Source organism: Electrona antarctica (assembly GCF_951216825.1).
Source record: "Electrona antarctica genome assembly, chromosome: 13".
NCBI lineage: Eukaryota > Metazoa > Chordata > Actinopteri > Myctophiformes > Myctophidae > Electrona > Electrona antarctica.
The window spans coordinates 42,766,463-42,791,279 of record NC_136794.1 but is presented as its reverse complement, the minus strand read 5'-3'; the positions used below and the strand labels follow the sequence as shown (position 1 = coordinate 42,791,279).

Below are 24,817 nucleotides of genomic sequence, written 5' to 3'. Positions count from 1 at the left end.
GGGTCCTTCTGAAGTTACAGTAACTGATTATTAAATTAGAGGGCTCCGGACGCCTCCACGTTTGTGTAGCATTTACTTGTTTACTTAAATGCATGTGTTTTGCTTTAATCAATCATTACTTACCGGTCTGTACTGAGCTGGTTCATGACAAAATGGGGGGTTATCTTAAAGCTGCTATAAGCAATAATATGTCAAAATTTGAATGACTTTTATTTTTTGGTATTCAGACAGCCAGTAATGAGTAAAACGCTCCCCCAAAACATGTCACAAATAGTCTCTGTGACAAAAAAACCCGGTCGAAATGACTAACCAATCAGGAAGTAGACAGGCAAATCGACCAATGGCAAAGCTTCTAGGAAAATCTTTCAATGCAGATTGTGGCCCCTAGATGTGTCACAGAGACTACATTTCTTTGGGAGCGTTTTACTCATTGCTGGCTGTCTGAATACCAAAAAAGAAATAAAATAAAAACGCCATTAAAATGTTGACATATTATTGCTTATAGCAGCTTTAAGTAGCCTACAGTAAATGGCCTACCGGTAGTATAGGTAGGCACACTCGCACACATTAAACACACAAGACAATTAGACAAAAAGAACATTAGAAAATGGCATATTGGACTTTCCTGTGAAGTAATGAACACTTGAAGGTTTATTCTGTGCCACACTGTATAGTGAAATGATTCATTAGTATGAATTGTGCTGGGGCTTGAACCTCATTTGATGATGCTTTATTTGTATGATTGGTCTCTAGTGTGGGCAGGCGCATTTGTTGGTTAAAATGGTTAGAGTGTGATTGTGATCCTACATTGTTATGGAGTTTGATAGCCTATTTATTAAGCATTTGTTTGGGAGACACACAAGTATTTGGTTTGGGTCTTGAGGGAGAGAGAGTTTAGAAAATTGTCTGAAGATGTGGGTAAAACACAGGAAGTGATTTCACCTGCAGTGACCCCTGAACAGCAAAAAGGATTGTTATGCTTAAATTGGAACACGATATGGGAGAAACAAGTACAGTTGGAAATGATGAAACAGATGAGGTAAACAGATTAAGGTAAAATTGGAACTGGCATGCTATAAATGTGAAGTTTATAAGCTGTCTGGTGTGGGTGCTGTTCTGGAAGAGAAGCTATTTAAAGTTAGAACTAAGCTGAAATGATTTCCCAAGTTCACAGAAAAAGATTCAGACTGGTTTTCCCTCAGTTTTTATTTTGTTTCTTTGCAAAGTGCATGCTACTTCACAGTAAGAGACACTACTGTTAAAGTCTTGGATCTTGAGAGTAATTCTAGGCCTAATACAGGAGATTTTCACATTGTGACAATGTGAGGCTGGGTTTATAATCCATACTGTTAGCCAATAATTTGCAAATTTTGCTTCCAGAATTACAGGGGCCTAATTCTTACAAAAAACTCATGAAAGGCAACAACCAACAACCCCAAATTGGGATAGCATGCCACCGAGTGGCGCGCTACGAGCTTGTAGGTCTGCTATTTTTGAAAAATCGAAGAACGACTGACAGGAAAACTGCCAGGATTTAGAAGACATTTTTAGAATCTGATCTCAGGTCAAAATGGGTTAATGTTATTTTTTATATGAATGTCATATAAAAGCATATTAGTATGCAGACGTCTCTGATGTTTATAACAAACAATTGAGCAAGTTATGGTTATTTAAAAAGTACATGCCCCATAGAAGACGCAATGTTATGCTGCCCCTCGGTAAGATGGCCGCCGCATAGCGACTTAGCTCTCCATTGGCCAGCAGTGCGGGTGAGCCATATAGCCTTTCTTATATATATCTATGGTATGCACGACCACGTCACTTCTGGCCATAGGGGGTGCCACAAAATGCTAAAGGTTGCACTGTACACCCTATGTCGTACAAATCCGGTCCCGACGGCTGCAACCCGCGAGCGACATAAAGGGCCCTGATTAGGTAGCCTAACCCAGCCTGACGGATCGAGATATGCACTCCGCAGAGTGCTCCTCTCCAGTTTCAAAAGTAACTGGTAACTTGCAAAGCGGTCAGTAATTTATGTTCTTTCAGTCTTTATCTCTATGTTTTAAACTGATTTGACCATCACAGCCAGTTCCATCACGAACATAAAATGCAACACACTTTATTGATTACTCTAATATAAACTAAAATGGAGCAGATTGGATTCACATGCAGGCTTCCCTTTAACTAAATATTGAAGATACAGTATGAAGTGACATACTGCAATGTAATGTACTAACAACAGTGCAGAGTAGAATTGCAAGACAAGTCACAAACCAAAGCAAATGCATAATAAACAACCACATTCAAAAACGAATTCTGTGCAAATGGTCATTTCAGTAGATAACTCTATCACAGATGCAACGGAGAGTGGTAGTGCATGACATGTCGTTCCATCCCCTATCATAAAACTCCACACAGTTTTCATCAGGGTTGTTAGGCTCACCAGGGTGCCAGTACCTGGAGAAGTATAGGAACGTTTATAATTCAAACCTTTACAAGGATGCTGATGTTTTTTCCTCTCTAAAACTATAATTCTTAATCATTAATATCTTAAATTGTTCTACAGTATGTACTAGATATCAGACAAACTGGATTGTGAAATTATAGTGACACAACATGTGGTAGGCAAAAATGAATTTGAAATGCTCTTAAAATGTTTGTTGAAATGAGCAAGAGAAGAATGAAGGGAACCTTCTTACGTTGGTGTGGTCAGTGGTGTTCCATCTACCCACTTCCAGGTCTCTTCTTCCTTTGTGTAAGTCAAACCCAGCCACAAATACGGGTGTAAATGGCCGACAGCTTTTTCAACAACGTCCTGGTCAAAAAAGATGTCGGTTACTTAAAGCATTTGTTCTCAAAGTGCGGTCTGGGGGAGGGGGGGGGGGGGGGGGGTATACCAGGAGATTGTAACCACTTTAGTCTGCTCTAAACATATGTTATACTTTAGCTATTTGTGAAAAAGGACTTCCGCACACGCAGTCAGTTTAAAAGCAGGTGCGTAGGCAACAAACAGTACAGTGAGATACATTGCACGCGCGCACGCACGCACGCACGCACGCACGCACGCACGCACGCACGCACGCACGCACGCACGCACACACACACACACACGTACACACACACATGTACACACACACACACACAAGGGGGACACACACAAATACCTGCTTTTCTTTGCTGTTTATAACAATCAGGTCTGATTGTTTGTCTGTACAATATCGTCTGCTCTCCTCCCAGTTTTTCAACTCCGCAGAAATGTGATAACACAGACCGCCATCAAACGTAAATCCGTCTGACTCTATCAACAACAACAACAAAATGTCAGACTTTAATGCTGAGGTTAATGAAGAACAGCTGTGACGTACGGTCTCACTGACCACAGAGTCTCCTCTTCATGCTGTCTCGCTCTGCAGTCAGGTGGTCATATCTGGACAGTAACTGGTCAAAGCTGATCTGTAATTGGTCAAAACGGGACCTTATCTGGTGTAGGTTGTCTTCCTCATTAATCAATCCAAAATCTGCAAGAAGGAGAATCAACAAACAGATTTCTTTTATAGACTTTATAGACAAAGCAGGTGATCCGACATGAAGCCATGCAGTTCAAAGGCTTGTCGGGTGCGACGTGGTGAGTGCACAGTAGGGCATTCACTTCTAGTCATTTTTACTAGTTGACTAGTTCACTAGTCGACTAGTCAACTAGTTGTTTAACACCATGGAGGCCCGGGGCGGAGTTCTCCGTCAAGTTCAAGGTCATGGTCAAGTGCCCAAGCCAGAGATTGATAAATAGGACGGAGATTAATGATAACAAAACCGTTCGCATCGCTCTAGAGCCTAGGAGTGCTTGTTGCCCGATCCGATGACGCGTCAAAAAGTGACACGTCATCGAAAATGTTCCCTGCCTGTTTACGGACGAAAACGAAAATCTTAAAACGATCATAACTCCCGATCTAAATCATCCCTTCTAATTCTGAAAAAAGATCCTGTGTTTGACGGCCTTCCGCGGTCCAGTCGCTAGTCGCGATAGATTTATTCTTGTCTCCCGTTGTTGTCGATCGACTCTAGAGTGGTGTGGCTATTGTTAGCTGCTACACAGACATGCACACCAACTTCCGGTGCGCCGGTAAAAGTGGTCTGTGCGCTATAAATGATGGGCACATGGATGAAATGAATTAAATAGTTCCGGGCTACTAAGGTGTTAACTACCTATTATGTATTATGTATTTTTTTTGGAAATAAATATTTGTACATTTAAAAACTGTGTACATTGGTGACTATAATCTACCTGATCTTGAGGCCTACAAAATCGGGGAACCCCCCCCCCAGACAGGAGTAGGCTACCCATGGTGAAACGACGAGGTGGTTGGATTGGGCCCATAAGCCCAATCAATAATAGTCAACTCAATATAAACTACATGGACATACTGTATAGTGGACCCTAGGGGTGGGACGACATGGGTACCTCACAATACGATATCTGTGGCGATATTAGGCCCTCGATAATGATAATATCACAATATTCAATATATTGTGATATTCAATATATTGCGAGAGATTTCATCAACGATACATCACGATATATGTAACTGAAAATGAAAAAATAACCATAAAAGGCAAAGATTTGGAATTATGTATTTATTCCAAAATCTTACAAACTGGCCACTAAGTACATGCATCTAGCCTCCTCCAAACAGTGAAACACTGACTGCAACTATGGGTATGGTCCACAACAATGGGTAGCTTACTAGTACTAACTACGATACCATATATATCGTGACGATATATATATATATATATATATATATATATATATATATATATCGTGACGATACATGTTACATGTTTAAGCATTTATTTCATATTTACATGTCGATTTCAGCTCTGACACTTATTTCAGACATGCTCTAGTATGTGAAGAGTCTGCCTGTGCTATTAACTCATTTTGGGGGAAAATAAATAAAAAAAACTTTTTCTCCTCTGGTGAAAAGCTGGAATTTGCGCGATTGCAGTCTCTCAGTCAAATCTGGTCACATATATATATATATATATATCGCGATATTGATATATCGTCCCACCCCTAGTAGACATTATTGTCTATGCATACCGGTCCATGAAGAGTTTTGTCTTCTAATCTAGAGCATGGGTTCCCAAACTTTTCTTACCCTGGAGGTAATTTTAAGCACGTGCATGTTTGGTGCGCATTTGTCTGCACATGTAATGTATTGTAGAGGTTTTGTAACAATCATGGCTAAAATGAATTTTTCATCATGTTTACATTGTATTTCAGTAATTCTGTTGACTTCTATCCAGGTATGTGTCAAATATTTTGATGACCCCAAATAATTCTGCGACCCCACCGTCATTGTCCCGCGATCCCAACTTTGCAACCACTGTTCTAGAGAGAATAGGCCTGGTATACTGTCTGAGTGCCTTGAGAAGGCCTACACTGAACTATTGTCATGAACTGGCTCTGGCTCAGTGACAATGAGCCACTCTTTTTCATTTGGTCCCCCCCACCACGACCCCGAGCTTAGGGCCCAGCCGCCCAGGGCTGTATAGCCCCTAAAAATCCCTTTCATTAAAGGTTTCATGACATTCGTTTTCATTTACTTTTCTTTTTCTTTTCAGTGGATTTTCTGTGGCCTGGGGTTTTGTCTGTGTGTTCTGATAACTTTTGAGCTGCAGTGAAAACAGGCAAAACAGTGACATCTGCTGGCAAATATGTCATATGGGATTTGTGGACTCTCACATCACAGTAGTCCACAGGCAAATCAGAGCACTTGTTTGAGCCAGAAACCCCTGACCACAGCAAATCTACTAAATGTTAAAAGTTTTTTTTGGGGTGCAATTGAGCTCAGAAAACCTAAAAAATATATAAAAAAATAAACATTACAATTTAATGTCACGATCCCTTTAAGCCGGGCCTGTGCTTCACCACACTGTCAGCTTGTATTATTATACTTTAAAGGGGGCGTGTGTGATTCTGGAGGGTGTGCCAACTACAGTGTACTGTGTGCCGAAAATAGCAATGGACGAGCATGCGGTCCTCGCTATGCGCCGCTAGACCTGGACCAAGCAGGCGCCCAGCCCGCTGACGGCACTTCGCCTTCACAAACTGTCCACTGCGCGCCTCGCGCCATATATTCCGCCTGCCCGAAGATGGGGCCAAGAGTATTTAAAGCAACAGCCATCAGCACTATTTCTGACTCAAACATAAGCATGAAAATATGCTATTTATAGAATGACACTCACGCTTTATGAGCAGGGCAGTGATGACAGCCAAGAGGAGAAGACACAGTAGCCCCAGACACACTGCAACGGCTCTGGAATGATTTCCCTTTGACTCATCAGAGCCTGATCAACACAAGACAAAACCTATATGAGGATACTTGAGAGGGTTTGAACCATTTAGACCTCAAGACCTGAGACCAGATTCTACAAATGTCTTCTAAATCATGACAGTTTTCTGAAAAACCTATGTTTCTATGTCAAACTATTTCATGTCAAGGACCCCAAAAATGATATGTAATTGGCCGCAGACCCCCATCTGAAAATGTGTTGTTCCAGGGACCCCCCCAGAAGCAAAGATATGGAGTTAAAAACGTTCGCTCTGAAAGAATATATATTCCATGATTTGCGCCGCATTTTAAAGATAGCAGAAAAAATAGCAGATCTACAAGCTCGTAGCACGGCACTCTGTGCCACGCTATGAGCTTGTATATCTTCTATTTTTCAACAGCTAAAGTATAACATAAAATGCTTAAAACACCAAAAGGGGTCCCTGTCCCGGGTTTAAAAAAAAGTGATGCTTTATGACAGCTATCAAGTAATTTGTGTTCTTAATTAACAAAATGAGTGGCTTGACAATTAATTTACCATGAAAATGAACTTGAAATGTCAGTTCAAACAAAGGAACATGAGAGGGTGACTTATGTGAGACATCGCACGCACGCACGCACGCACACACGCACGCACACACCGTTGTTCACATTTTAATAGCAGCCTCGTGCTTCTCGGTGGAAAGAAATGTCATAGTTACAGTATATAGTTTGGGTGTTCATTGGCTAAATATTTACCAGTTTGATGGTATCTTTTTGCTTCAAAGATTGTTCTGTACAATTGAAAGGATAATCCAGTCACATATGAATGAATGCAAATGTTCCATTAAAAACAGTCAACAAACTAGAACATTTACAATGTGTCATTTTTTTGTAAACTATATCACGTTAAGTTTGCTTACATGGTCATTTTTGAGCCACCCTTGACATTTAAAAAAAAATAATAATAATGTCACAATATTAAAATTGAATCGCCAAGTTCAGAATCAATTTTTATTTATGTATTTATTTTTTCATGTCAGAAAGACTGACTGACGTTGTCTGGTTGCATTGAAGTGTATGATTGAACTTTTCGTGGTCTATATTGTTTAGAATTGTTTTAAAATGTTCTAGTATAATTAAAGCAAAGTAACTTGGGAGAAAAATTGCAATAAATCGCAATATCAAATTCAACCGCAATATATTTAACACAATTTCCGCTGGGATTTATTAATAACATGCCAGGATATCGCCCCGTTCAAGCCTTATTTTGAAGATCCAAAACACATGTGTCAGCTTAAGAATCGCAATATAAATTGAATCGGCACCCTATAGGTATCGATATCATATCGAATCGGTAGGTAAATGAATCGCCCACCCCTAATGAATAACATCTATAGATAGCATTGATTTTTTTACCGCCATGCTGCTCTTGAGTTGCGTTCTTCTGTACAGCATCCTGCCGTGCCCCAGGACCAGGGTCAAGGTCGTCTGCAGTGACGTAGATGTCAACTATCCTCTCTTCTCTCTCTCCTCTCTCCTCCATCTCTAGCTCCCTCTCCCTTTGGCCATATCTGACCTTCTTAGTCAGGTCTGGCCTGGCATACAAGTCCTCAGTCATTTTACTTGATCTTCTACTCTACCATTGTAGAGTTTTCTGTGGAAAAAGTTCACAAAAGAGGAAGATGAAAATTAACGCTTTGAGAGAATACGGAAGTAACTTATTTCTCCACCATGCAGTCCCGTCGGTCTGTGCTGTGATTCGCATTTTCTGTCATGCATTTCCTGGGAAATGATCTTAGGAAATCCACAGCTATCAATAGCACTGAGACAGCACTTGCCAAAGCTACAAATGACCTCCTGATTGCACCAGACAAAGGTCTTCTCTCTGTACTTAAAATAGGGTGCATTTTGCATCCCAAAACGCAGTTTATAGTTAAGGGACGCAATAAAACAACGACCTCTGCATCCACGGGATGCACAACTGTACCACTGTACTGTTTTTTATTCTAGTTTATTTTGCTAGCTTTAGTTATAATAATCATTTCTTCTTCTGTTTTCTACATGAATATAACCACATAAAATGAAATGGGAGTTAAATGCTTCAAATTGTAAAAATGGCAAAATATGACTCCTAATGTCGTTGAAGTGGGACTCATAAAATGTCCCTGGGACTCATTTCTAAAAGACCATCCCTATAATTTACGCCGGGTATAGGGCGTAAATTAAAATGTGTGCTAATTAGGAAGGCCAGGCGTTGCCTCGGGCCAGCCCAGTTAGGGCCCAGGCAGGGCCGGGCCTTAATTTCCGGGCCTGTTGAGAACTACATTTTTCGCTGGCTGCCTGGCGGAACCCTTACAGCTGTGGCGGTGTGGAGCGCGTGTGTCAAATTTGAAGCTGGTGGGGCGAACGGTTCTCAAGTTACGTGGATTACAGAATACAGACACACAGAGACTTGGTACATTTATAGTTAGATAGTCTGTCTGCAACTCATGAGTACCTTAGAAATATAGTCTAGTAGCCAGCCCATAGAGCCCCATTGTGAACCCGGACATGTTGAGTACACCAAGGTTTTATGTTAGAAATGTTGAGTATGGGTCCCCAGCATGTAGAAACTGCAGGATGCTAACTTGCATATGTTGAGCAATTTTCATAATTGGCATAATACCATACCAATTACAACCTATAGAAGGCAAAATATGAAAAATGTCATCATGCTTTATGTAGCATGTGATGTGTCAAACTAGGGGGTTTTCATGATGCTGAATCCATTCCATTGGGCTAAAAACGGCCAATGCCGTCAGCACATTTGGGCAAGTGGGCATGGCCGTTTTAAGCCCAGTGAGTGTTTTTTTTGCAAAACTAATGCTTCGAATGGATTCAGCATCATGAAAACCCCCTAGTTTGACACATCACATGCTAGATAAAGCATGATGACATTTTGAATATTTTGCCTTCTATAGGTTGTTAATGGTATGGTCACATATTATGCCAATTATGAAAATTGCTCAACATATGCAAGTTAGCAACCGGCAGTTTCTACATGCTGGGGACCCATACTAAACATTTCTAACATAAAACGTTGGTGTACTCAACATGTCCGGGTTCACTTTTTGGCCACTAGGCTAATAGCCTTTTAGCCCATTCACACCTGAGGCCGATTCTAAAATGCAAACAAACAGGCAAACCTGAGAGAGGACATGTTTGGGTTGTTCTTTTCACTTGTGAAAGAGCAACATCTGCAGCCTGTGGTCGTTCTATTCTGGAGTATCCGCTTTATGGACATTCCGTGTTGCCATCCACTTCCGCTCTCACCATGGCAAGACGTGTTTTCTCTCGCTCGTGCGCGTCTTCTGACTCAAAGTCACGGTTTTTTCCACATTTTCTCTTTCTCCTCCTATGGTGTACGGATTCCTATCTTAATATACCAAGGGGATTACATCGAGGTGAAATGGAGAAAAACAAAACCGCAAAAGAGGATTTTCAACCGGATTCTCACAGCGACTTTTACCTGGTCAGTGACGAAAGCAACGTGAACAATGGAAAGCGTCCTGGACACGGATTATGGGCTATTCAGTCCTTGTTGGCCCGAAGAGACAAGCTCCAGCTTAGCAAAGGGAAGAGATCTTTCTTTCTCATTATTTTGTTACTGTCTGGCGACATTGAAAGTAACCCTGGTCCCGTGAACACACGACAAATGACAAGACTACTCCGGAGTGAACAAGAAACCGGAGAGAACAAAGGAATCCCCATCGACTCAACAACACCAATGCCGACCAGCCAGGCGACGACCAACAACAACAACAACAACGCTAGCATCATTCCTCACCACCAGCCAACCTGCACACCCATGCTGGATATACACGCTGATGTCCCGGCTGTGAATAATACATTCGCAAGAGCCGAGCGCGTCCCAGACAACAGCAGGCGGAATAATCCTACATCGGCGGCAGTCGAGGCAAAAGACACGGACAACACCACCATCTACAGGCGTGAAGAGTCTCCACATCCAACCAAGGGGGACAAAGCGACTGGAGACGGACACCGTGATACTTTACCTGCTATTCCTGCTGTTTCTCCGGTCGACACCATGGCTCAATCGGCCCCACCAGCGCCCTCAACAAACCTGGACGAGGGACCCCATCCCCCACTCCCGCCACCCCACGACGACCCCCACGCACCCCCCACCCTCCCCCCACGGCACCCCGCGGCTTCTACAGACATCAACAATGGCCCTCCGCTCCCCTATTTCGCCATGGAGGAAATAAGCACCATAGTCGGAGCCAACGGACTTCATATCTTTCACCTGAACGTAAACAGCATTGGACCCAAAATGGCTGAAATCAGGCATATATTTCAATGCGGTAAGGCGAACATCATTAGCTTCTCTGAAACCAAACTTGATGAGTCAACCAAAGACCCAGAAGTTGAAATAGAGAACTATTCTTTAATCAGAAACGACAGAAACAGGCATGGTGGTGGCGTGTGTATGTATATTCACAAAGACACTGAATATGTTACTCGTACTGACTTACAGCATGATGAAATTGAAACTGTGTGGGTTGAATTAATTTTCAAAAAAGCTAAATCAGTATTAGTGGGCACCGTCTACAGACCGCCTGACCAACATGGGTTCTATGATATACTTGAGGGGTGCTTAGCTGAGGAGGAATGTGTAGAGAAAATCCTGATTGGCGACTACAATACAGACATGCAACGAAAGGAAGCACCTGTGTTTAAGTCATTCAGTAAGTTCTGTGATCTACATAGTGTCAGTCAGCTAATTACCCAACCCACTAGAGTGTGTGATTCTACTCAAACTGTCATTGATCTCATTCTGTCCTCGGACAAATCCAGAATCTCCAAGAAAGGGGTTATTGTATGTGGGCTTAGTGATCATTTTATGATATTCTGTACCCGCAAAATACAAAAACTTAAGACCGGCTGCCACAAAACAGTCATATCAAGGGACCTCAAAACCTACTCTAGTGAGGTCTTTAACCAAGTATTGGAGAGTCTGGATTGGTCCGATGAGCTTAAAAGCACACATGTCGAAGAAGCTTGGCTTGGCTTCAAAACCAAATTTACATCAGTACTGAACAACATGGCTCCTTTGAGAACCACCAGGGGCAAAACCCGCTCGGAACCATGGATGAATTCGGACATACTGGCTGCAATGAAAGCCAGAGACAAAAAATGCTCTGAAGTTCTAAAATGCAAGTCAAAGCTAGCCAAGCGCTTCGACAGTGTTCGCCAAGCTCGTTTGAACAACCTAAATACACAACGAATCAAACTACGAAACAGTGTAACTGCCATGACCAAATCAGCTAAAAGTAACTTCATTAATGATAAAGCTGAGGAAAACAAAAACAATCCTCATGAGCTCTGGAAGCTACTAAACAATCAACTAAGCTATGGTCAGAAACTAAAAACCAGATTTTCGAACATAAACATCAAATCTGACAACACTCTCATCACTGACAACCTTGATGTGGCCAACTACTTGAATATCTTCTTTACAAACATATCAACAACTCTGGTTAACAAACTGCCCTCCCACTCTGGGCTCTTTGGTGTAGAGCACATTACAACCTTCTACAAAAACCTAGGTGTTTGTAAAGACGATTTTAAACTAGTTATGGTAACAACTGATGAGGTAATTAAGAAACTGAGTGCCCTCCAACCCCACAAGGCCACAGGACATGACAACATTCCCTCCAAATTTCTCAGAGACTCAGCCATCTCTATAGCTCCAATCATCACCCACATAGTAAACCTCTCCATCAAACAGGGACAGGTCCCCCAAGATTTCAAACTGGCCAAAGTAACCCCCTTGCACAAGAAAGGGAGTAAATTAGACCCCGGCAACTACCGCCCTATTTCTATTCTTAGTTCCATCTCGAAAGTGATGGAAAAAATAGTCTATGAACAGGTTGAAAAGTATCTTGCCACTAATAAATTATTGTACGAGTTCCAATCTGGCTTCAGAACATCCCACTCCACTGACACATGCCTCCTCTATTTGAGCGACCACATCAAACAAGAGGTGGACGCTGGCAAATACTGCGGCATGGTCATGCTGGACCTCCAAAAGGCTTTTGACACCGTGAACCACTCCATACTGGTTAACAAGCTAAAAGCAATTGGTTTCGATAGCACATCAGTGAGCTGGATGCAATCCTACCTGGAGGGGAGAGAACAGATGGTGGAAGTGAACGGAACACTGTCCCCCCCCCTCCCAGTGAGCTGTGGCGTTCCACAAGGAAGCATACTAGGGCCTCTACTGTTCCTAATATATGTAAACGACATGACTTCAGCCTGTGACTGCAACTTGTTCCTGTTCGCAGATGACTCAGCACTGCTGGTCTCGGACAGGGACAAACTGCAGGTTGAAAATGCCCTCAGCTCCGAACTCGGTAGAATCTGCACCTGGCTCGCTGATAACAAACTATCTTTACACCTGGGAAAAACTGAATCCATTCTCTTTGGCTCTATTAGTAATCTCAGCAAGGCAAATGGCTTCTTGGTTAGAGTGGGTGACAATGTTATCACACGTAAAGATGAAATTACCTACCTAGGTTCCATCCTGGAGGCTAATCTTTCCGGTGATAAAATGGCCACCAACGTAATCAAAAAAGTCAACCATAGAACAAGATTCCTCTACAGGATCTCCTCACTGGTCAACAAAAACACCTTGAAGACCTTAACAGGAGCCCTTGTACAGGGTTTCTTTGACTATGCATGCACCTCCTGGTACCACAGCACCTCAAAGGCCCTTAAAACCAGGCTCCAGACTTCCCAAAACAAACTGGTCAGGCTCCTACTTGATCTAGCCCCCCGAACCCACCTCACCCCTGCCCACTTCGACAGGCTGGAATGGCTTAGGGTCGACGACAGAGTACAGCATCTTGCAATGGGTCTGGTCCACAAGATTCGATACACCACCAAGATACCCATGTACCTGTCTAGATACTTCCTTAATGTTAACGAAGTCCACACCCACAACACCAGAGGGAGTGCAACGAACCATGTACAACCCAGATTCGGCACAAACAAGGGACTAAATTCTTTTCGCTCCTATGCCACTAAAATGTGGAACGCCCTACCAACTGTCATTAAGACATGCGAATCCCTTGACTCTTTCAAAACCGCTCTCAAAGGGCACCTACGGACGGCTGCAATTCGAAACTGGCCCCTGTAAAATCGGAATCCCTCAAACACGAACGCAATGACAACACAAGAGACGGTCGCGGCCACACAGCCAACTCAAGGTATGGCCACTGAGCCAACTTGGGGACCCAACGCAAGGACAACACAAGAGATGGTCACGGCCACACAGCCAACTCAAGGTACGGCCACGGAGCCGACTTGGGGACCCAACACAGCTCCTCCAAGGAAAACAAACAATTTAACGGAGCTGAACGTGAATCCCCCCCCCCCGCCCCCCCCTTTTTTTCCCCTCACTGTATATTTTTCTTTTCCCTTTTTACCTCCTTTTTGATGAATTCTTTTTTGATGAATTCCTGTTCTGTCTATAGAAGTGTCTATTTGTACGTCTCTAAATGTTTTGATGATTTGAACATGGTGGACCCTGTTGGAAACAAGTGTAATGCTTAATTGGGTCGTCCACTCACAGTTAACAGCCTTTGTATTGAGTTTGTGCTTGAAATGTACTGTAATTCTGCAAACTGTTAATAAATTCTTCAATCAATCAATCAATCAATAGACTGTTTCTGTGCTTTATGAAGCATACAGTAGGTGTGAAAACATATGCGCAGTGGTAGGAGAATGTACTTTTTACTCAAGTATCAATACCGTAGAAATAATGGAGAAACTCTGTTACAAGTAAAAGTCAGGTAATCGAAATGTACTTGAGTAAAAGCACAAAAGTATAGGCATCAAAATATACATATAAGTACACAAACATTAAGAATGTCCAGTTTCACAAGTTATCATGTCTAAAAGGTATTAAAAGTAAAAATATCAGATCAAGCTTGCAGATCTGCTCTAAAAACAACCAAAGTGGGAATAGAGCTGGAGTATGTATTTTTTTGTAATAATAATCAAAATCTACAAAGTAACTAGTAACAAGGGATTAAATTAATTTCGCTCCTATGCCACTAAAATGTGGAAGGCCCTAAAATCAGCCATTGAGAAATGTGAATCCCTAGACTCCTTCAAAACCGCTCTCAAAGAGCACCTACGGACGGCTGCAATTCGAAACTCCCCCGCTCTTTTTTTCCCCATTCCCTTTTTTACTTTCTTTATATGATGATTTCCTGTTTTTCATAGAAGTGCATATTTGTACGTCTTTAAATGTTCTGATGAATTGAAAATGGAGAACCCTGTTGCAAGCAGTCTTGAAAACTGTGCTTTCGGTTGAAATGTACCCATTCTACATTCAGAATAAAATAAAAATTGCAATCAATCAATCAATCAATCAATCACTTTTTTGAAAATAACTGTAGTGGAGTAAAATGTAGAATATTTGCCTCTGAGATAATAGTGGAGTAGAAGTAAAAGTGTAGAAAATTAATACTCTAAATTGTACATAAGTACAGTACTATAGAGAATACATGTACTTAGTTACTTTCCACCACTGCATATGTGACCAGACCGCCCACCGTGCCGCTGTGACCAGTTTCTGGGAAGTATACGGAAGCTGCTCTGAAGGAATCCAGTCTGGCACCACATCCACATCCACATCCACACCACGCTACAACCTTGTCCTCAGGGGGGACAGAGCGGCATTCCGACACACCGCCATTCCGACTACGGAAAGGTTTAGGGCTAGGGACAGGATTAGTAATGTGGTGCGTCAGAATGGTAATGCATCGAAATAGCGCAGCTTCGTAATGCCGGTGTGCAACTGTCCTCAGGGCCATAGGTTGTATGTCTCACACTTCTCTATGTTTTTCCCTGTCTAACTTTCTCGCTCTCTTTATTTAAAGGACATTTCCAGATTAGCCATTTTCTTTTACCTCGATCTGTTGTCTGTAACTTATATCCAATAACGAGTGGTACAGTTGAAAAATTACACAACAACGGGCAACAACACCGACCGTGTGCGTTGGCGCTGGTTCTTAGGCTTATTTGGATCGCTCGAAAATTCTAGATATTTTTATCTACACATCTGTCTTTCATAATGACCAGATGTGTTTTGTCCCAAAGGAGCTTCTGTAATAAGGCAAACGAGCCTAAGACCCAGCGTGCATGCTCTGAGCTGCGGTCCACTCTGAATGTTTTTTGAATTATTTTGTTTTACTTTTATTTATTTATTTAAAAGACTCATTAGTTTCTCCATGGATGAACGACCTCGGTGATCCCTGTCAGGTCAGTTTTCAGCTCAAGACCCAAAATATTTAGTGTCTGCAGGACTCAGACTTATGAATTATGAATGAATTAAAGTCCTAAAATAGTGCAGTAGATCTGCTATTTTCATTTATTCATATATTTATATATGTATAAGCAGAAGGATGCACAGCACACCGGTCCTTGTGAGGTGCCAGCGTACGGGAAAGTTAATACTGAATGAAAACAAATTATAACCGCACACTCAAAGCTGCCAATACATAAGTTTTAATGAGGACACAGAGACACCAACGTTTCGGACAGTTAATACTGCCTTGTTCAGGGTGCACCGAAGTCCTGACGTCACTGCCCTCTACTGTCAGTAGAGGGCGTCAGTCCACAGGTTCATGTACTTTTTATTTGCATTGTAATCTCCATAGGGGGATTTTAGATCGCCTCATATAAGAACTGTGTTTGAAAAATAAACCGATCACCCCGGCCTTTTCACTCATATGGATATGAAGCATCGACTGAAGGTGGAAATGTACAAATATACCCAAAGAGTAACAAAATAAGCGTTAGAAACGATTCAAACAACCCAGAGACTACATTTCCGGGTAAGCGGGGTGGCTGCATCTGCCCGTCGCACAACAGAAACTGAATGTCAATTATGTTTATTTTTATTTTATTGATATTTAATGTTTCGTGGTTAGTACGAGTCGAGTCACCACCAGCTGAGCTTACGTCAACGAGGAATCTCAGGAACGCAATGTGTTGACAGCTGGGCGTGACGTATATTAGCAGCGACATTGCCTTCATATGTAGTTTCAAGGCTTTTGCGGCCACATTAATTCAATTTTCTCCAGAAACTGACTGTATCAAATATGAATGGACATCATTAACGACGCACAGCCACTCCCCTGACAGAAAGGCCGGGGTGGTCGGTTTATTTTTCAAACACAGTTCTTATATGAAGCGACCTAAAATCGCCCTATGGAGATTTCAATGCAAATAAAAAAATACATGAACCTGTGTGTTGGTGCCCTCTACTGAAAGTGACGTCAGACTTCGGTGCTCTATTAATAAGACATGAAACCAGATTCTACAAAATGTATTCTAAATCATGACATGTTTCTATGTCAGTGGTTCTCAAACTATATTTAATGTCAAGGACACCAACAAATATAATGTAATTGGCCACCGACCTGTGAAAGAATATATATTCAGATTTGCGCCACATTTTCATGTTTAAAAAAAAATAGGGGATCTACAAGCTCGCAGATCTACAACCTCGTAGCGCGGCATGAGCTTGTAGATCTGCTCATTTTCAACAGCTAAAGTTTTAAATAATGGTTAAAGTGGTTAAACGCTACAGCGACACAGATGCGTTCCCGTCCTAAATGGGTTAAAAAAAGATTTGTGCCCGGACGGCTGGCATACAGTTGGGTGCCACCGATATTGTCCCTTATCATTTGACCCATTTAGGCCTGACCTCATTTTTTTTTTAATCCTTCTAAATCCTCCAGTTTTCTGAAATAAAATTGAGTACCACAGACGAATAACAGTCTAAGTCCACACTAGTGATCCATAATATATAAATGATAGATAAGGGTTCAGGACAACGAGGCCTTTTCGTGGAGGGGTCAGTCTGAAATTTGGACTTAGACTGTTTTTCGTCTGTGGTACTCAAATATTTTCACGATTTTTCAAAAATAGCAGACCTACAAAGCTCGTAGCGCGCCACTCGGTGGCGCGCTATGAGCTTGTAGATCTGCTATTTTTCAATAGCTAAATTATAATGTTTAAAACACCAAAAGGGGTTCCCGCCCAAAATGGGTTAACTGTTCTTTTGCGCAGATCACGCAAACCTCAGCAAAAAGAAAAGGACAATATCGATGGCCTCCAACTGTAGCCATCTGGGCACCAGATAGGCTGCCAATGCCGCCTGATAGCGTGGTATCGCCTGGTTCGACTCCCGGTCACCAACGACCTTTGCTGCGTGTCACTCCTCATCTCTCTCCCCCCATCTATCAATAAAGGCAGAAACAGCCCCAAAAATACAAAACGATTTCTGGCTAAAGGGTTAGGATTTTGCATTTAGAGGTTAAGATGTGGGTAATTGGGATAGCTCACAATGTGGTAGCATGTTTTTATGTCCAACTAGAAAAAGTGCCCCTGGCGCTATAACAGGCCAATGTGAAAAGGGTGGGATATATTCCTCAGCCTATAGTGGGAAAGTCTGTGAAAGATTTCACGTAAATTGCACGCTGCGTTCATGATTTGAGGCTTTTTGTTCCAAACTTTGAAAGCCAATGTTAGCCAATTGAGATGGAATATAAAATATCGGACAGATCCGTCTTGAACACATGACTATACAGATACTGTGAAACAATTAGTGGGACCTTTTGACAGAATCTGGAGGAGTAATATAAAAAAAATAGTTTTACAAAAGTCGGCGTCCTGGTGGCGCTATAACAGGCCATTCTGGAAAATTTTGGGTAGAGGTTCATCGTTGGCATCCAGGGAGTGTGTGTGCAAAATTTGGCATCGACCGGGTTAACGGTGCCAGAGATTAGCTGTACACAGACGGACGGACACACGGACGGACGGAGTGCAAAACATAACATACTCTCTCCCCATGCCTTCGGCCTGGTGGAGACTAATTAAGTCTCCACCAGGAGACTTAATAGGCGAATTGTTATGTCTTAGTAAGTATAGTAATGAGATTGGCTACTATGGCAACCATCACTGTCTCTCTCTTCCCGACAGACACTCATTGGCTATGAATGGCTGCCCACTTCCTGTCAGACAAGCAGGAACCTGGTCAAATTGGCTCTGACATGAGAGCGGAGCTAGGCTGCTATTCCTTTTCAATATCCATTCACCAATGACATGCCCTGTGTTTTGTGTACAGTGCCACTTGCAGATGACTGCAATTATATATCTTGCATCGAATAACAATAGCAGATCTACAAGCTCGTAGCGCGGTGCTCGTGGATCTGCTATTTTAAAACAAATCGTGAAAATGTGCCGCAAATCTTTGAATATATATTCTTTCACAGCAGACATTTTTAACTCCCATCTTTGCTTCTGTGGGGTCCCTGCAAAAAATATTTTCAGATGGGTTCGGCGGCCAAATACATATAATTCTGGGGGTCCTTGACATGAACACCACTGACTATATAGAAACATAGGTTTTTCAGAAAACTGTCATGATTTGGAAGACATTTTGTAGAATCTGTTCTCAGCTCTTAATGGGTTAATTAGCACAATTCAATCCAAACCGTAACCAAATTACTTGATGTGATATGACAGAATAAACGCAGGTGACTGGTAACACTACAGAGTCAACCCAGGGTCAGACAGTTCGTTCGGTTGTATTCCAAGACCGATGCGGCAAAACTCAGGAGTCGCCTTGGGATTTTCTTTCCGACAGGGAAACGTTGAGCGGGAAAGCTGAACTGAAGACAAAGGAAAGGAAAAGTCACGGATGGAATCTTAGTCAGACATTATACTTCCAAAGAGGATCCCGGGATTTTAATAGGTTTTCCTTTCCGATTCCCGCGCCGGAAAACAATGTGAAGTTGTCTGGATTCAACTTCACCTTCATTCTCTGATGACTCCTTGGAATTCATGACAGCAGCAGTGCTGACACGGCCCGACATTCACACACGCTGACAGAGACATGTCCAATCATATGCCCTTCTCCAGCATGTGCTGTAACAGTAACAGCTTACTAAACTGACTGGTCTGATAAATATGGAAAACAACAGTGACACTTGGTGGTCAACAAACGCTATGTCCGGAAGTTCCAGACCCACAGGAACGCACCCAGGGGGCCGGGCCGGTTCCGGCGAGCCGCCCCCCCGCGCCGAAAACGGTTGAGAAATGACAGAGTTACCGTATGGGGGTCGCCAGGGGGTCCCTCTACTGTACTATACTGTACTGTCACTGTACTGTACCGTCACACCCAACATCATATACAGTAAATATGTGTGTGTGTATTAGGCTGCACAACTGTGACACAGCCAGGGACCCTGCAGGGACACAGCCAGAGACACACAAAGCTCCGTATAGAGCGGCGCAGTCCCGCCCCCTACCAGGGCCCAGGAAATGATTCTTCGTTCATTTTCCTCATAGACTTTTCAGAAAGTATTTATTTAAAGACGGTTACGCCGCGGACAAAGCCAACTCTTGTCGTGACAAATCATGACAATAAACACAATGTTTTGGGCCAAACAAAGAATTAGAAAGTAGAAAAAAAACAACAGGTTACAACACTTTTTTTGTTGTTTTTCTTCTTTGTAATTGTTTGTTTGGTCCAAAATGGAGTTGGCTTTGTCCGCGGCGTAACCGTCTTTAAATAAATACTTTTTGAAATGTCTATGGGAAAAATGCATTGGGATTAATTTCCTGGGCCTGGCGTCGTCATGACAGGAGGCGGGACTGCGACGCTCTATAGGAGTGGTTGCACCACTCAAAAACACATCACAAATAGTGGATCATGTGTGCTATTAGGCCTATATGCACATATGTAAAACCCTGTGTGTTTGGTTATGCTCATTCTGTCATACATTTATGAATAAGACCACTGGTACCATTCATACATTTATGACTAACCATGACCATAACCGCACCACTGAGGTTGGAGTCAGGGCAAACAGGATACTGAAAATACCTTTTCCAACTGAAAGGAGCATTATTTCACGTCCATATACCAGTCAGTGCCTGAGCCTTCACCCCAAAGACCACACGGATCCCCCCTCCCCTCCACCCCAAAGCCACTGCGTCGACTCCTAATTAAACCTGACACATTTACTATGGTGTTAACATTAAACAGAGCTGTTAAAACAGCGAATTTGGGTCATGTAATGTTTTTTTTTCTTCTTTTTTATGTGAGGAAATCCTTCTCCTAGCCCAGTCCACTTTTTTTTCTTTTTACATTTTTGTTTTTCTTGCAGCGCAGTGTTGATTTCGTCGACTAATACTATGACAAAAAATGTTTGTCGACTACCCTTTTTCACTGACGAAAACTAAGTAGAAACTAAATGAATACTAAGCTATGATGACTAAAACTAAGACTAAATATATTGACAATTTCCTCAACAAATAAAAACTAGACTAAAATGTTAGGAAAGGACACCTTTTACAGTACACTTGGTTGCATGCTGAAAATAGCAGATCTACAAGCTCACAACAGATCACTGACACAATGTGTCATGAGAACAACTTTGCACTCAACTGCAGGAAGAAATTCAGCACGAGCCCCCCAGTGTTGTTTTTGACAGAAAAGTTTGATTTCATAGTCATAGTCTTTTGAATCATTTTAGTTTTAGTCATATTTTAGTCACTTGGAATGTTTTAGTGTTAGTCTAGTTTTAGACTAAATATCATAAGATTTTAGTCGACAAAATCTACAATTGATTTAAAATGTATTTTGTTGGGCCGTCATGACTGATTTTACACTTGGTGAAAGATCTACAGATCCGCTAGTTTCAGCATGCAACCAACAAGTGTAAAATGACTTAAACTGGATCTCTTGTCCACTAGTCCCTTCCTAACATTTTAGACTAGTTTTTACGTTGTTGACGAAATTGTCAATATATTTAGTCTTACATATTAGTCATCACAGCTTAGTTTTCATTTTGTTTCCATTTAGCTTTCATCAGTGAAAAAAGGTAGTCAACGAACATCTTTCGTCGTAGTATTTCGTCATACGAAATCAACCCTGCAACACGTTCACCATCAGCAGCAGCACGGAGAGCATCCTGACGAGATGCAGCACCCCACGGAGGAACTGATCTACAACAGTGGTTTTCAAACCTTTTCATGTCAAGGACCCCCAAATTGACACTAATTAGCCCCCCATTTGAAGAGATATGCCAGGGACCCCCATAAGAGAAGATGTTTATGGCTCTAGCAGTGATTCTCAACCCATTTAATTTCAAGGACCCCCCCGTTTGACATGAATTTGTCTACGGACCCCCATTTAATGGCATTTCTATCGCTGGGACCCCCGATTTATATTGTAAAATTAATGTTAATTTAACTCTGAGAAATGGAACCAAATTGAACTGTTAGGTTCCATTTGTACACTCTCAGAGTTACAGACCCATAAGGGTCCATTTGGTTCCAAACTATCATTTAGCTGGGGACCACCTGGAACTCCATCAAGGACACCTGGGGGTCCCCGGACCCCATATTGGGAACCACTGATCTAGAAGCGAACATTACCTCATGATGGCAACAAGCCTATCAACAAATGATAGGCTTTAGTCAGACGGAGGAAATGCTCTCACTTCCTCTGTCCCCTTGACCCATTCACCTCACCAAGGTCATCATTGTATGACAGCACCGCCAATTTAGCGTCAGCAAATCACATCAGCTTCAGAATTCTAATTCAATTAGAGGGTATGCGCGTGACATCATCATCATCAGACCCGGAAGTTATGCGGGAAACGCTTACTGAGAGGCAAAAAACTACTTTCTGGCCTTGACAGCCCAATACATCCAAACAGAAAAGTCCTATCTGATTGCATTAAACAACGTTAAACAATGTTAAAGTCACTTTGCCACTCAATTTGCCACTGACTTTATGCATGCTCATACCCTCTGTTACAGAACCTTGAGCTTCTTCCATGGTCGCGGGAAGATATTTACAGTAGGAGGTGCTGAACGTTTAGTAGGGGCTGCGCGCGCGCCGCAAAATGCGCGTACACACGCCTCGTGCACGGCCATTTTCGCACGGAAAGGTGGCTTTTACGTTCCCTCTCCACACGCATGAGCAAACTGACAGTCTAGTAACAGAAATCTGTTTTGATTAAAACTATTATTATTTCTACTGTAGGGGAGGGGGGGGCTGTGCCTGGGGGGGGGGTGCTCCAGCCCCCCCAGCAACCCACTTCCCTCAGCCATGGCTTCTTCTCGGCTAGCTGGCCTACTACACCAAAGCCAAACCACCACCACCTATAAAGAAGTGTGAGGTAGTCATATATAGCAGTAGTTTAAGTACATTTATCCAACTACTGTACTTCTCTACCATTTTGAGGTACAGTGCTTGCACTTTAATAGAGTCGTTTGGAGTCATTTTCTGCTACGTTTGGCTGTACTTCGACTACAGCATATTGTATGGGTCCATTTGGTAAAATATTTGACACTGTCAGAGTTTAGGTTAAAACAATTACATTTAGTTTAAGACAAAATGTAGGAAAACAAAAAGTAAAGGGACCCATAAAAATGTGTTTGCGAATCGCGACCCACAAATGGGTCCCACGCAGTGTTTGCATGGGAACCAGTGTACAACTACTATGCATATGCATACTGTACTGTGAGTAGTGTACTTACTATGCTACTGTACACTGCTACTGTACACTGTTAGTATTTCTCCCACCACTGATGAACAGTGGCTGCATAGTGCAGGTGAGCAGCTGTGGGGTTTGTTGTTGGGGTTTAAAAATGTATAATCTTTTGACAATGACAGCTCGTAGTCACGATGCCATCAAAATCTTTATTTTTCCAACGTTTCGGCTATAGTTATCTCCTGCGGTCAGCACCTCCCCACTACTGGTGTGCGCTCCTACCTTCCTGTTTGTTTGATTAATCTTTTGACAATAGCAGCTCACAATGCGTCGCATCGCCACGCATTGTCAACTCTCGCTATCGGCTCTTTTCAAATGGCCAAAATGAAGTGGTTAATCTATGTTTTATAATAATAATAATAATAATCAAACAATAATAATCTACAAAGTAACTAGTAACTAACATTTTCAAATAAACGTAGTGGAGTAAAAGTACAATATTTGGAGATATAGTGGAGTAGAAGTATTGGAAATTGGATCTTTCCACTTTTTCTTTACTGGAAATACTAAAGTAAAAGTACCTCAAAATGTTACTTAAGTACACCACTTAGTAGCCGGTTACAGGTACTTTCCACCACTGAGGATGCAGGGGCAGCTTTCTTTCCCCACCTCTCGGGGGAACTGTTTGCCGGGGCTGCATTTGGACCAATTACGGTGACGACTGCCAACACAGGTAGCTACTGTACTGTACTGTACTGTACGCCTTTGTCTCCGGGACACGCTAATTGGGCGGGCAAAGAACCCGAGGAGGATCGAGGGAAGATGAATGGCCCTGCATGGATGAGATGAAAGAAGAGCTACTGTATAGGGTCCGCTGATGAAGGACGGTCGGTCACACCACATAAAACTCTGTTCGAAATCGATAGAAGGTCTGTTTACTGCAGAGAGGTCACTGACCCTGGACTCTTTTTGGTGTGGAGTTCCTCACATCATCTCTGGGACGGTGGATGCATCAAATTCACACCATCACTCACGCACACACTAACTCACGCACACACGCACACACTGTTTGCTCATTGTACAGCAACTTCTAACTTTCGAAAGGCACTTTAAAATATACATTAATAAAGTGTACTTACTCTCTAGGTAGGTACACACACACACACACACACACACACACACACACACACACACACACACACACACACACACACACACACACACACACACACACACACACACACACACACACACACACACACACACACACACACACACACACACACACACACACACAGGAATAGTCCTCTGGGGCATTTATATAACGCACATGTGGTCCTGATTCTTTGATTAACAAATCCCACTGATCAGAATCCTATTTAAAATGAGGCCACATTTTTATACACGAGTTACATCCACGCTGTGAGAATAAATAATGCATTAGTGAGACGTGAGTAGCCTATACACACGGTATCAGTAAGTGTTCCGGATGTTTTCCTTGTCCTTAAATGAATGAGCAAATAAATGATTTATGTTGGGTGTCTGCCCGCTCCAACACGATGAACAAAATGAAACAAGAACAATAAAGATAAAGAATATACAAACCAAATGGTATCGTAAATGATTCAAAATACAAAACAGATGACAACAGTGACAAAGAGTGAAGAGTGGTGCGTAAAGAGGGAGAGCGAGAGCGAGAGCGAGAGAGAGAGAGAGAGAGAGAGAGAGAGAGAGAGAGAGAGAGAGAGAGAGGGAGAGAGAGAGAGAGATGCAACCTTCATACACAGTAAAAGGGACAGGAACAGAATAACCACTCCACTTGATTCATGTTTATAGCAAAAGGATCAAATTAAATGATTTTGCCAGCAAGCAAAACGCTTTGCAGCCGATGTATTAAAACAGACACTCCTGTTG

At 42.3% G+C, this 24,817-nt stretch overlaps 1 protein-coding gene across 2 annotated transcripts in view; it reads right to left on the bottom strand.

Annotated features, from left to right (window-relative positions):
- Positions 1-1,111: 1,111 nt before the first annotated feature.
- LOC306935328 (CD209 antigen-like protein C) overlaps positions 1,112-24,817 on the bottom strand; it is a 60,187-nt gene continuing 36,481 nt past the window's right edge. Inside the window, exons 2-7 of one of the 2 annotated variants that reach the window (XM_079518331.1) lie at positions 7,734-7,971; positions 6,250-6,351; positions 3,378-3,518; positions 3,165-3,298; positions 2,700-2,815; positions 1,112-2,457 (exon numbers count right to left, since the gene is read on the bottom strand). In XM_079518331.1, the coding sequence (XP_079374457.1) occupies positions 2,334-2,457; positions 2,700-2,815; positions 3,165-3,298; positions 3,378-3,518; positions 6,250-6,351; positions 7,734-7,935 (819 nt within the window). In that variant the 5' untranslated portion in view covers positions 7,936-7,971 and the 3' untranslated portion in view covers positions 1,112-2,333. The remainder of the gene's footprint in view (positions 2,458-2,699; positions 2,816-3,164; positions 3,299-3,377; positions 3,519-6,249; positions 6,352-7,733; positions 7,972-24,817) is intronic. The other variant, XM_079518332.1, reaches the window with a different exon arrangement.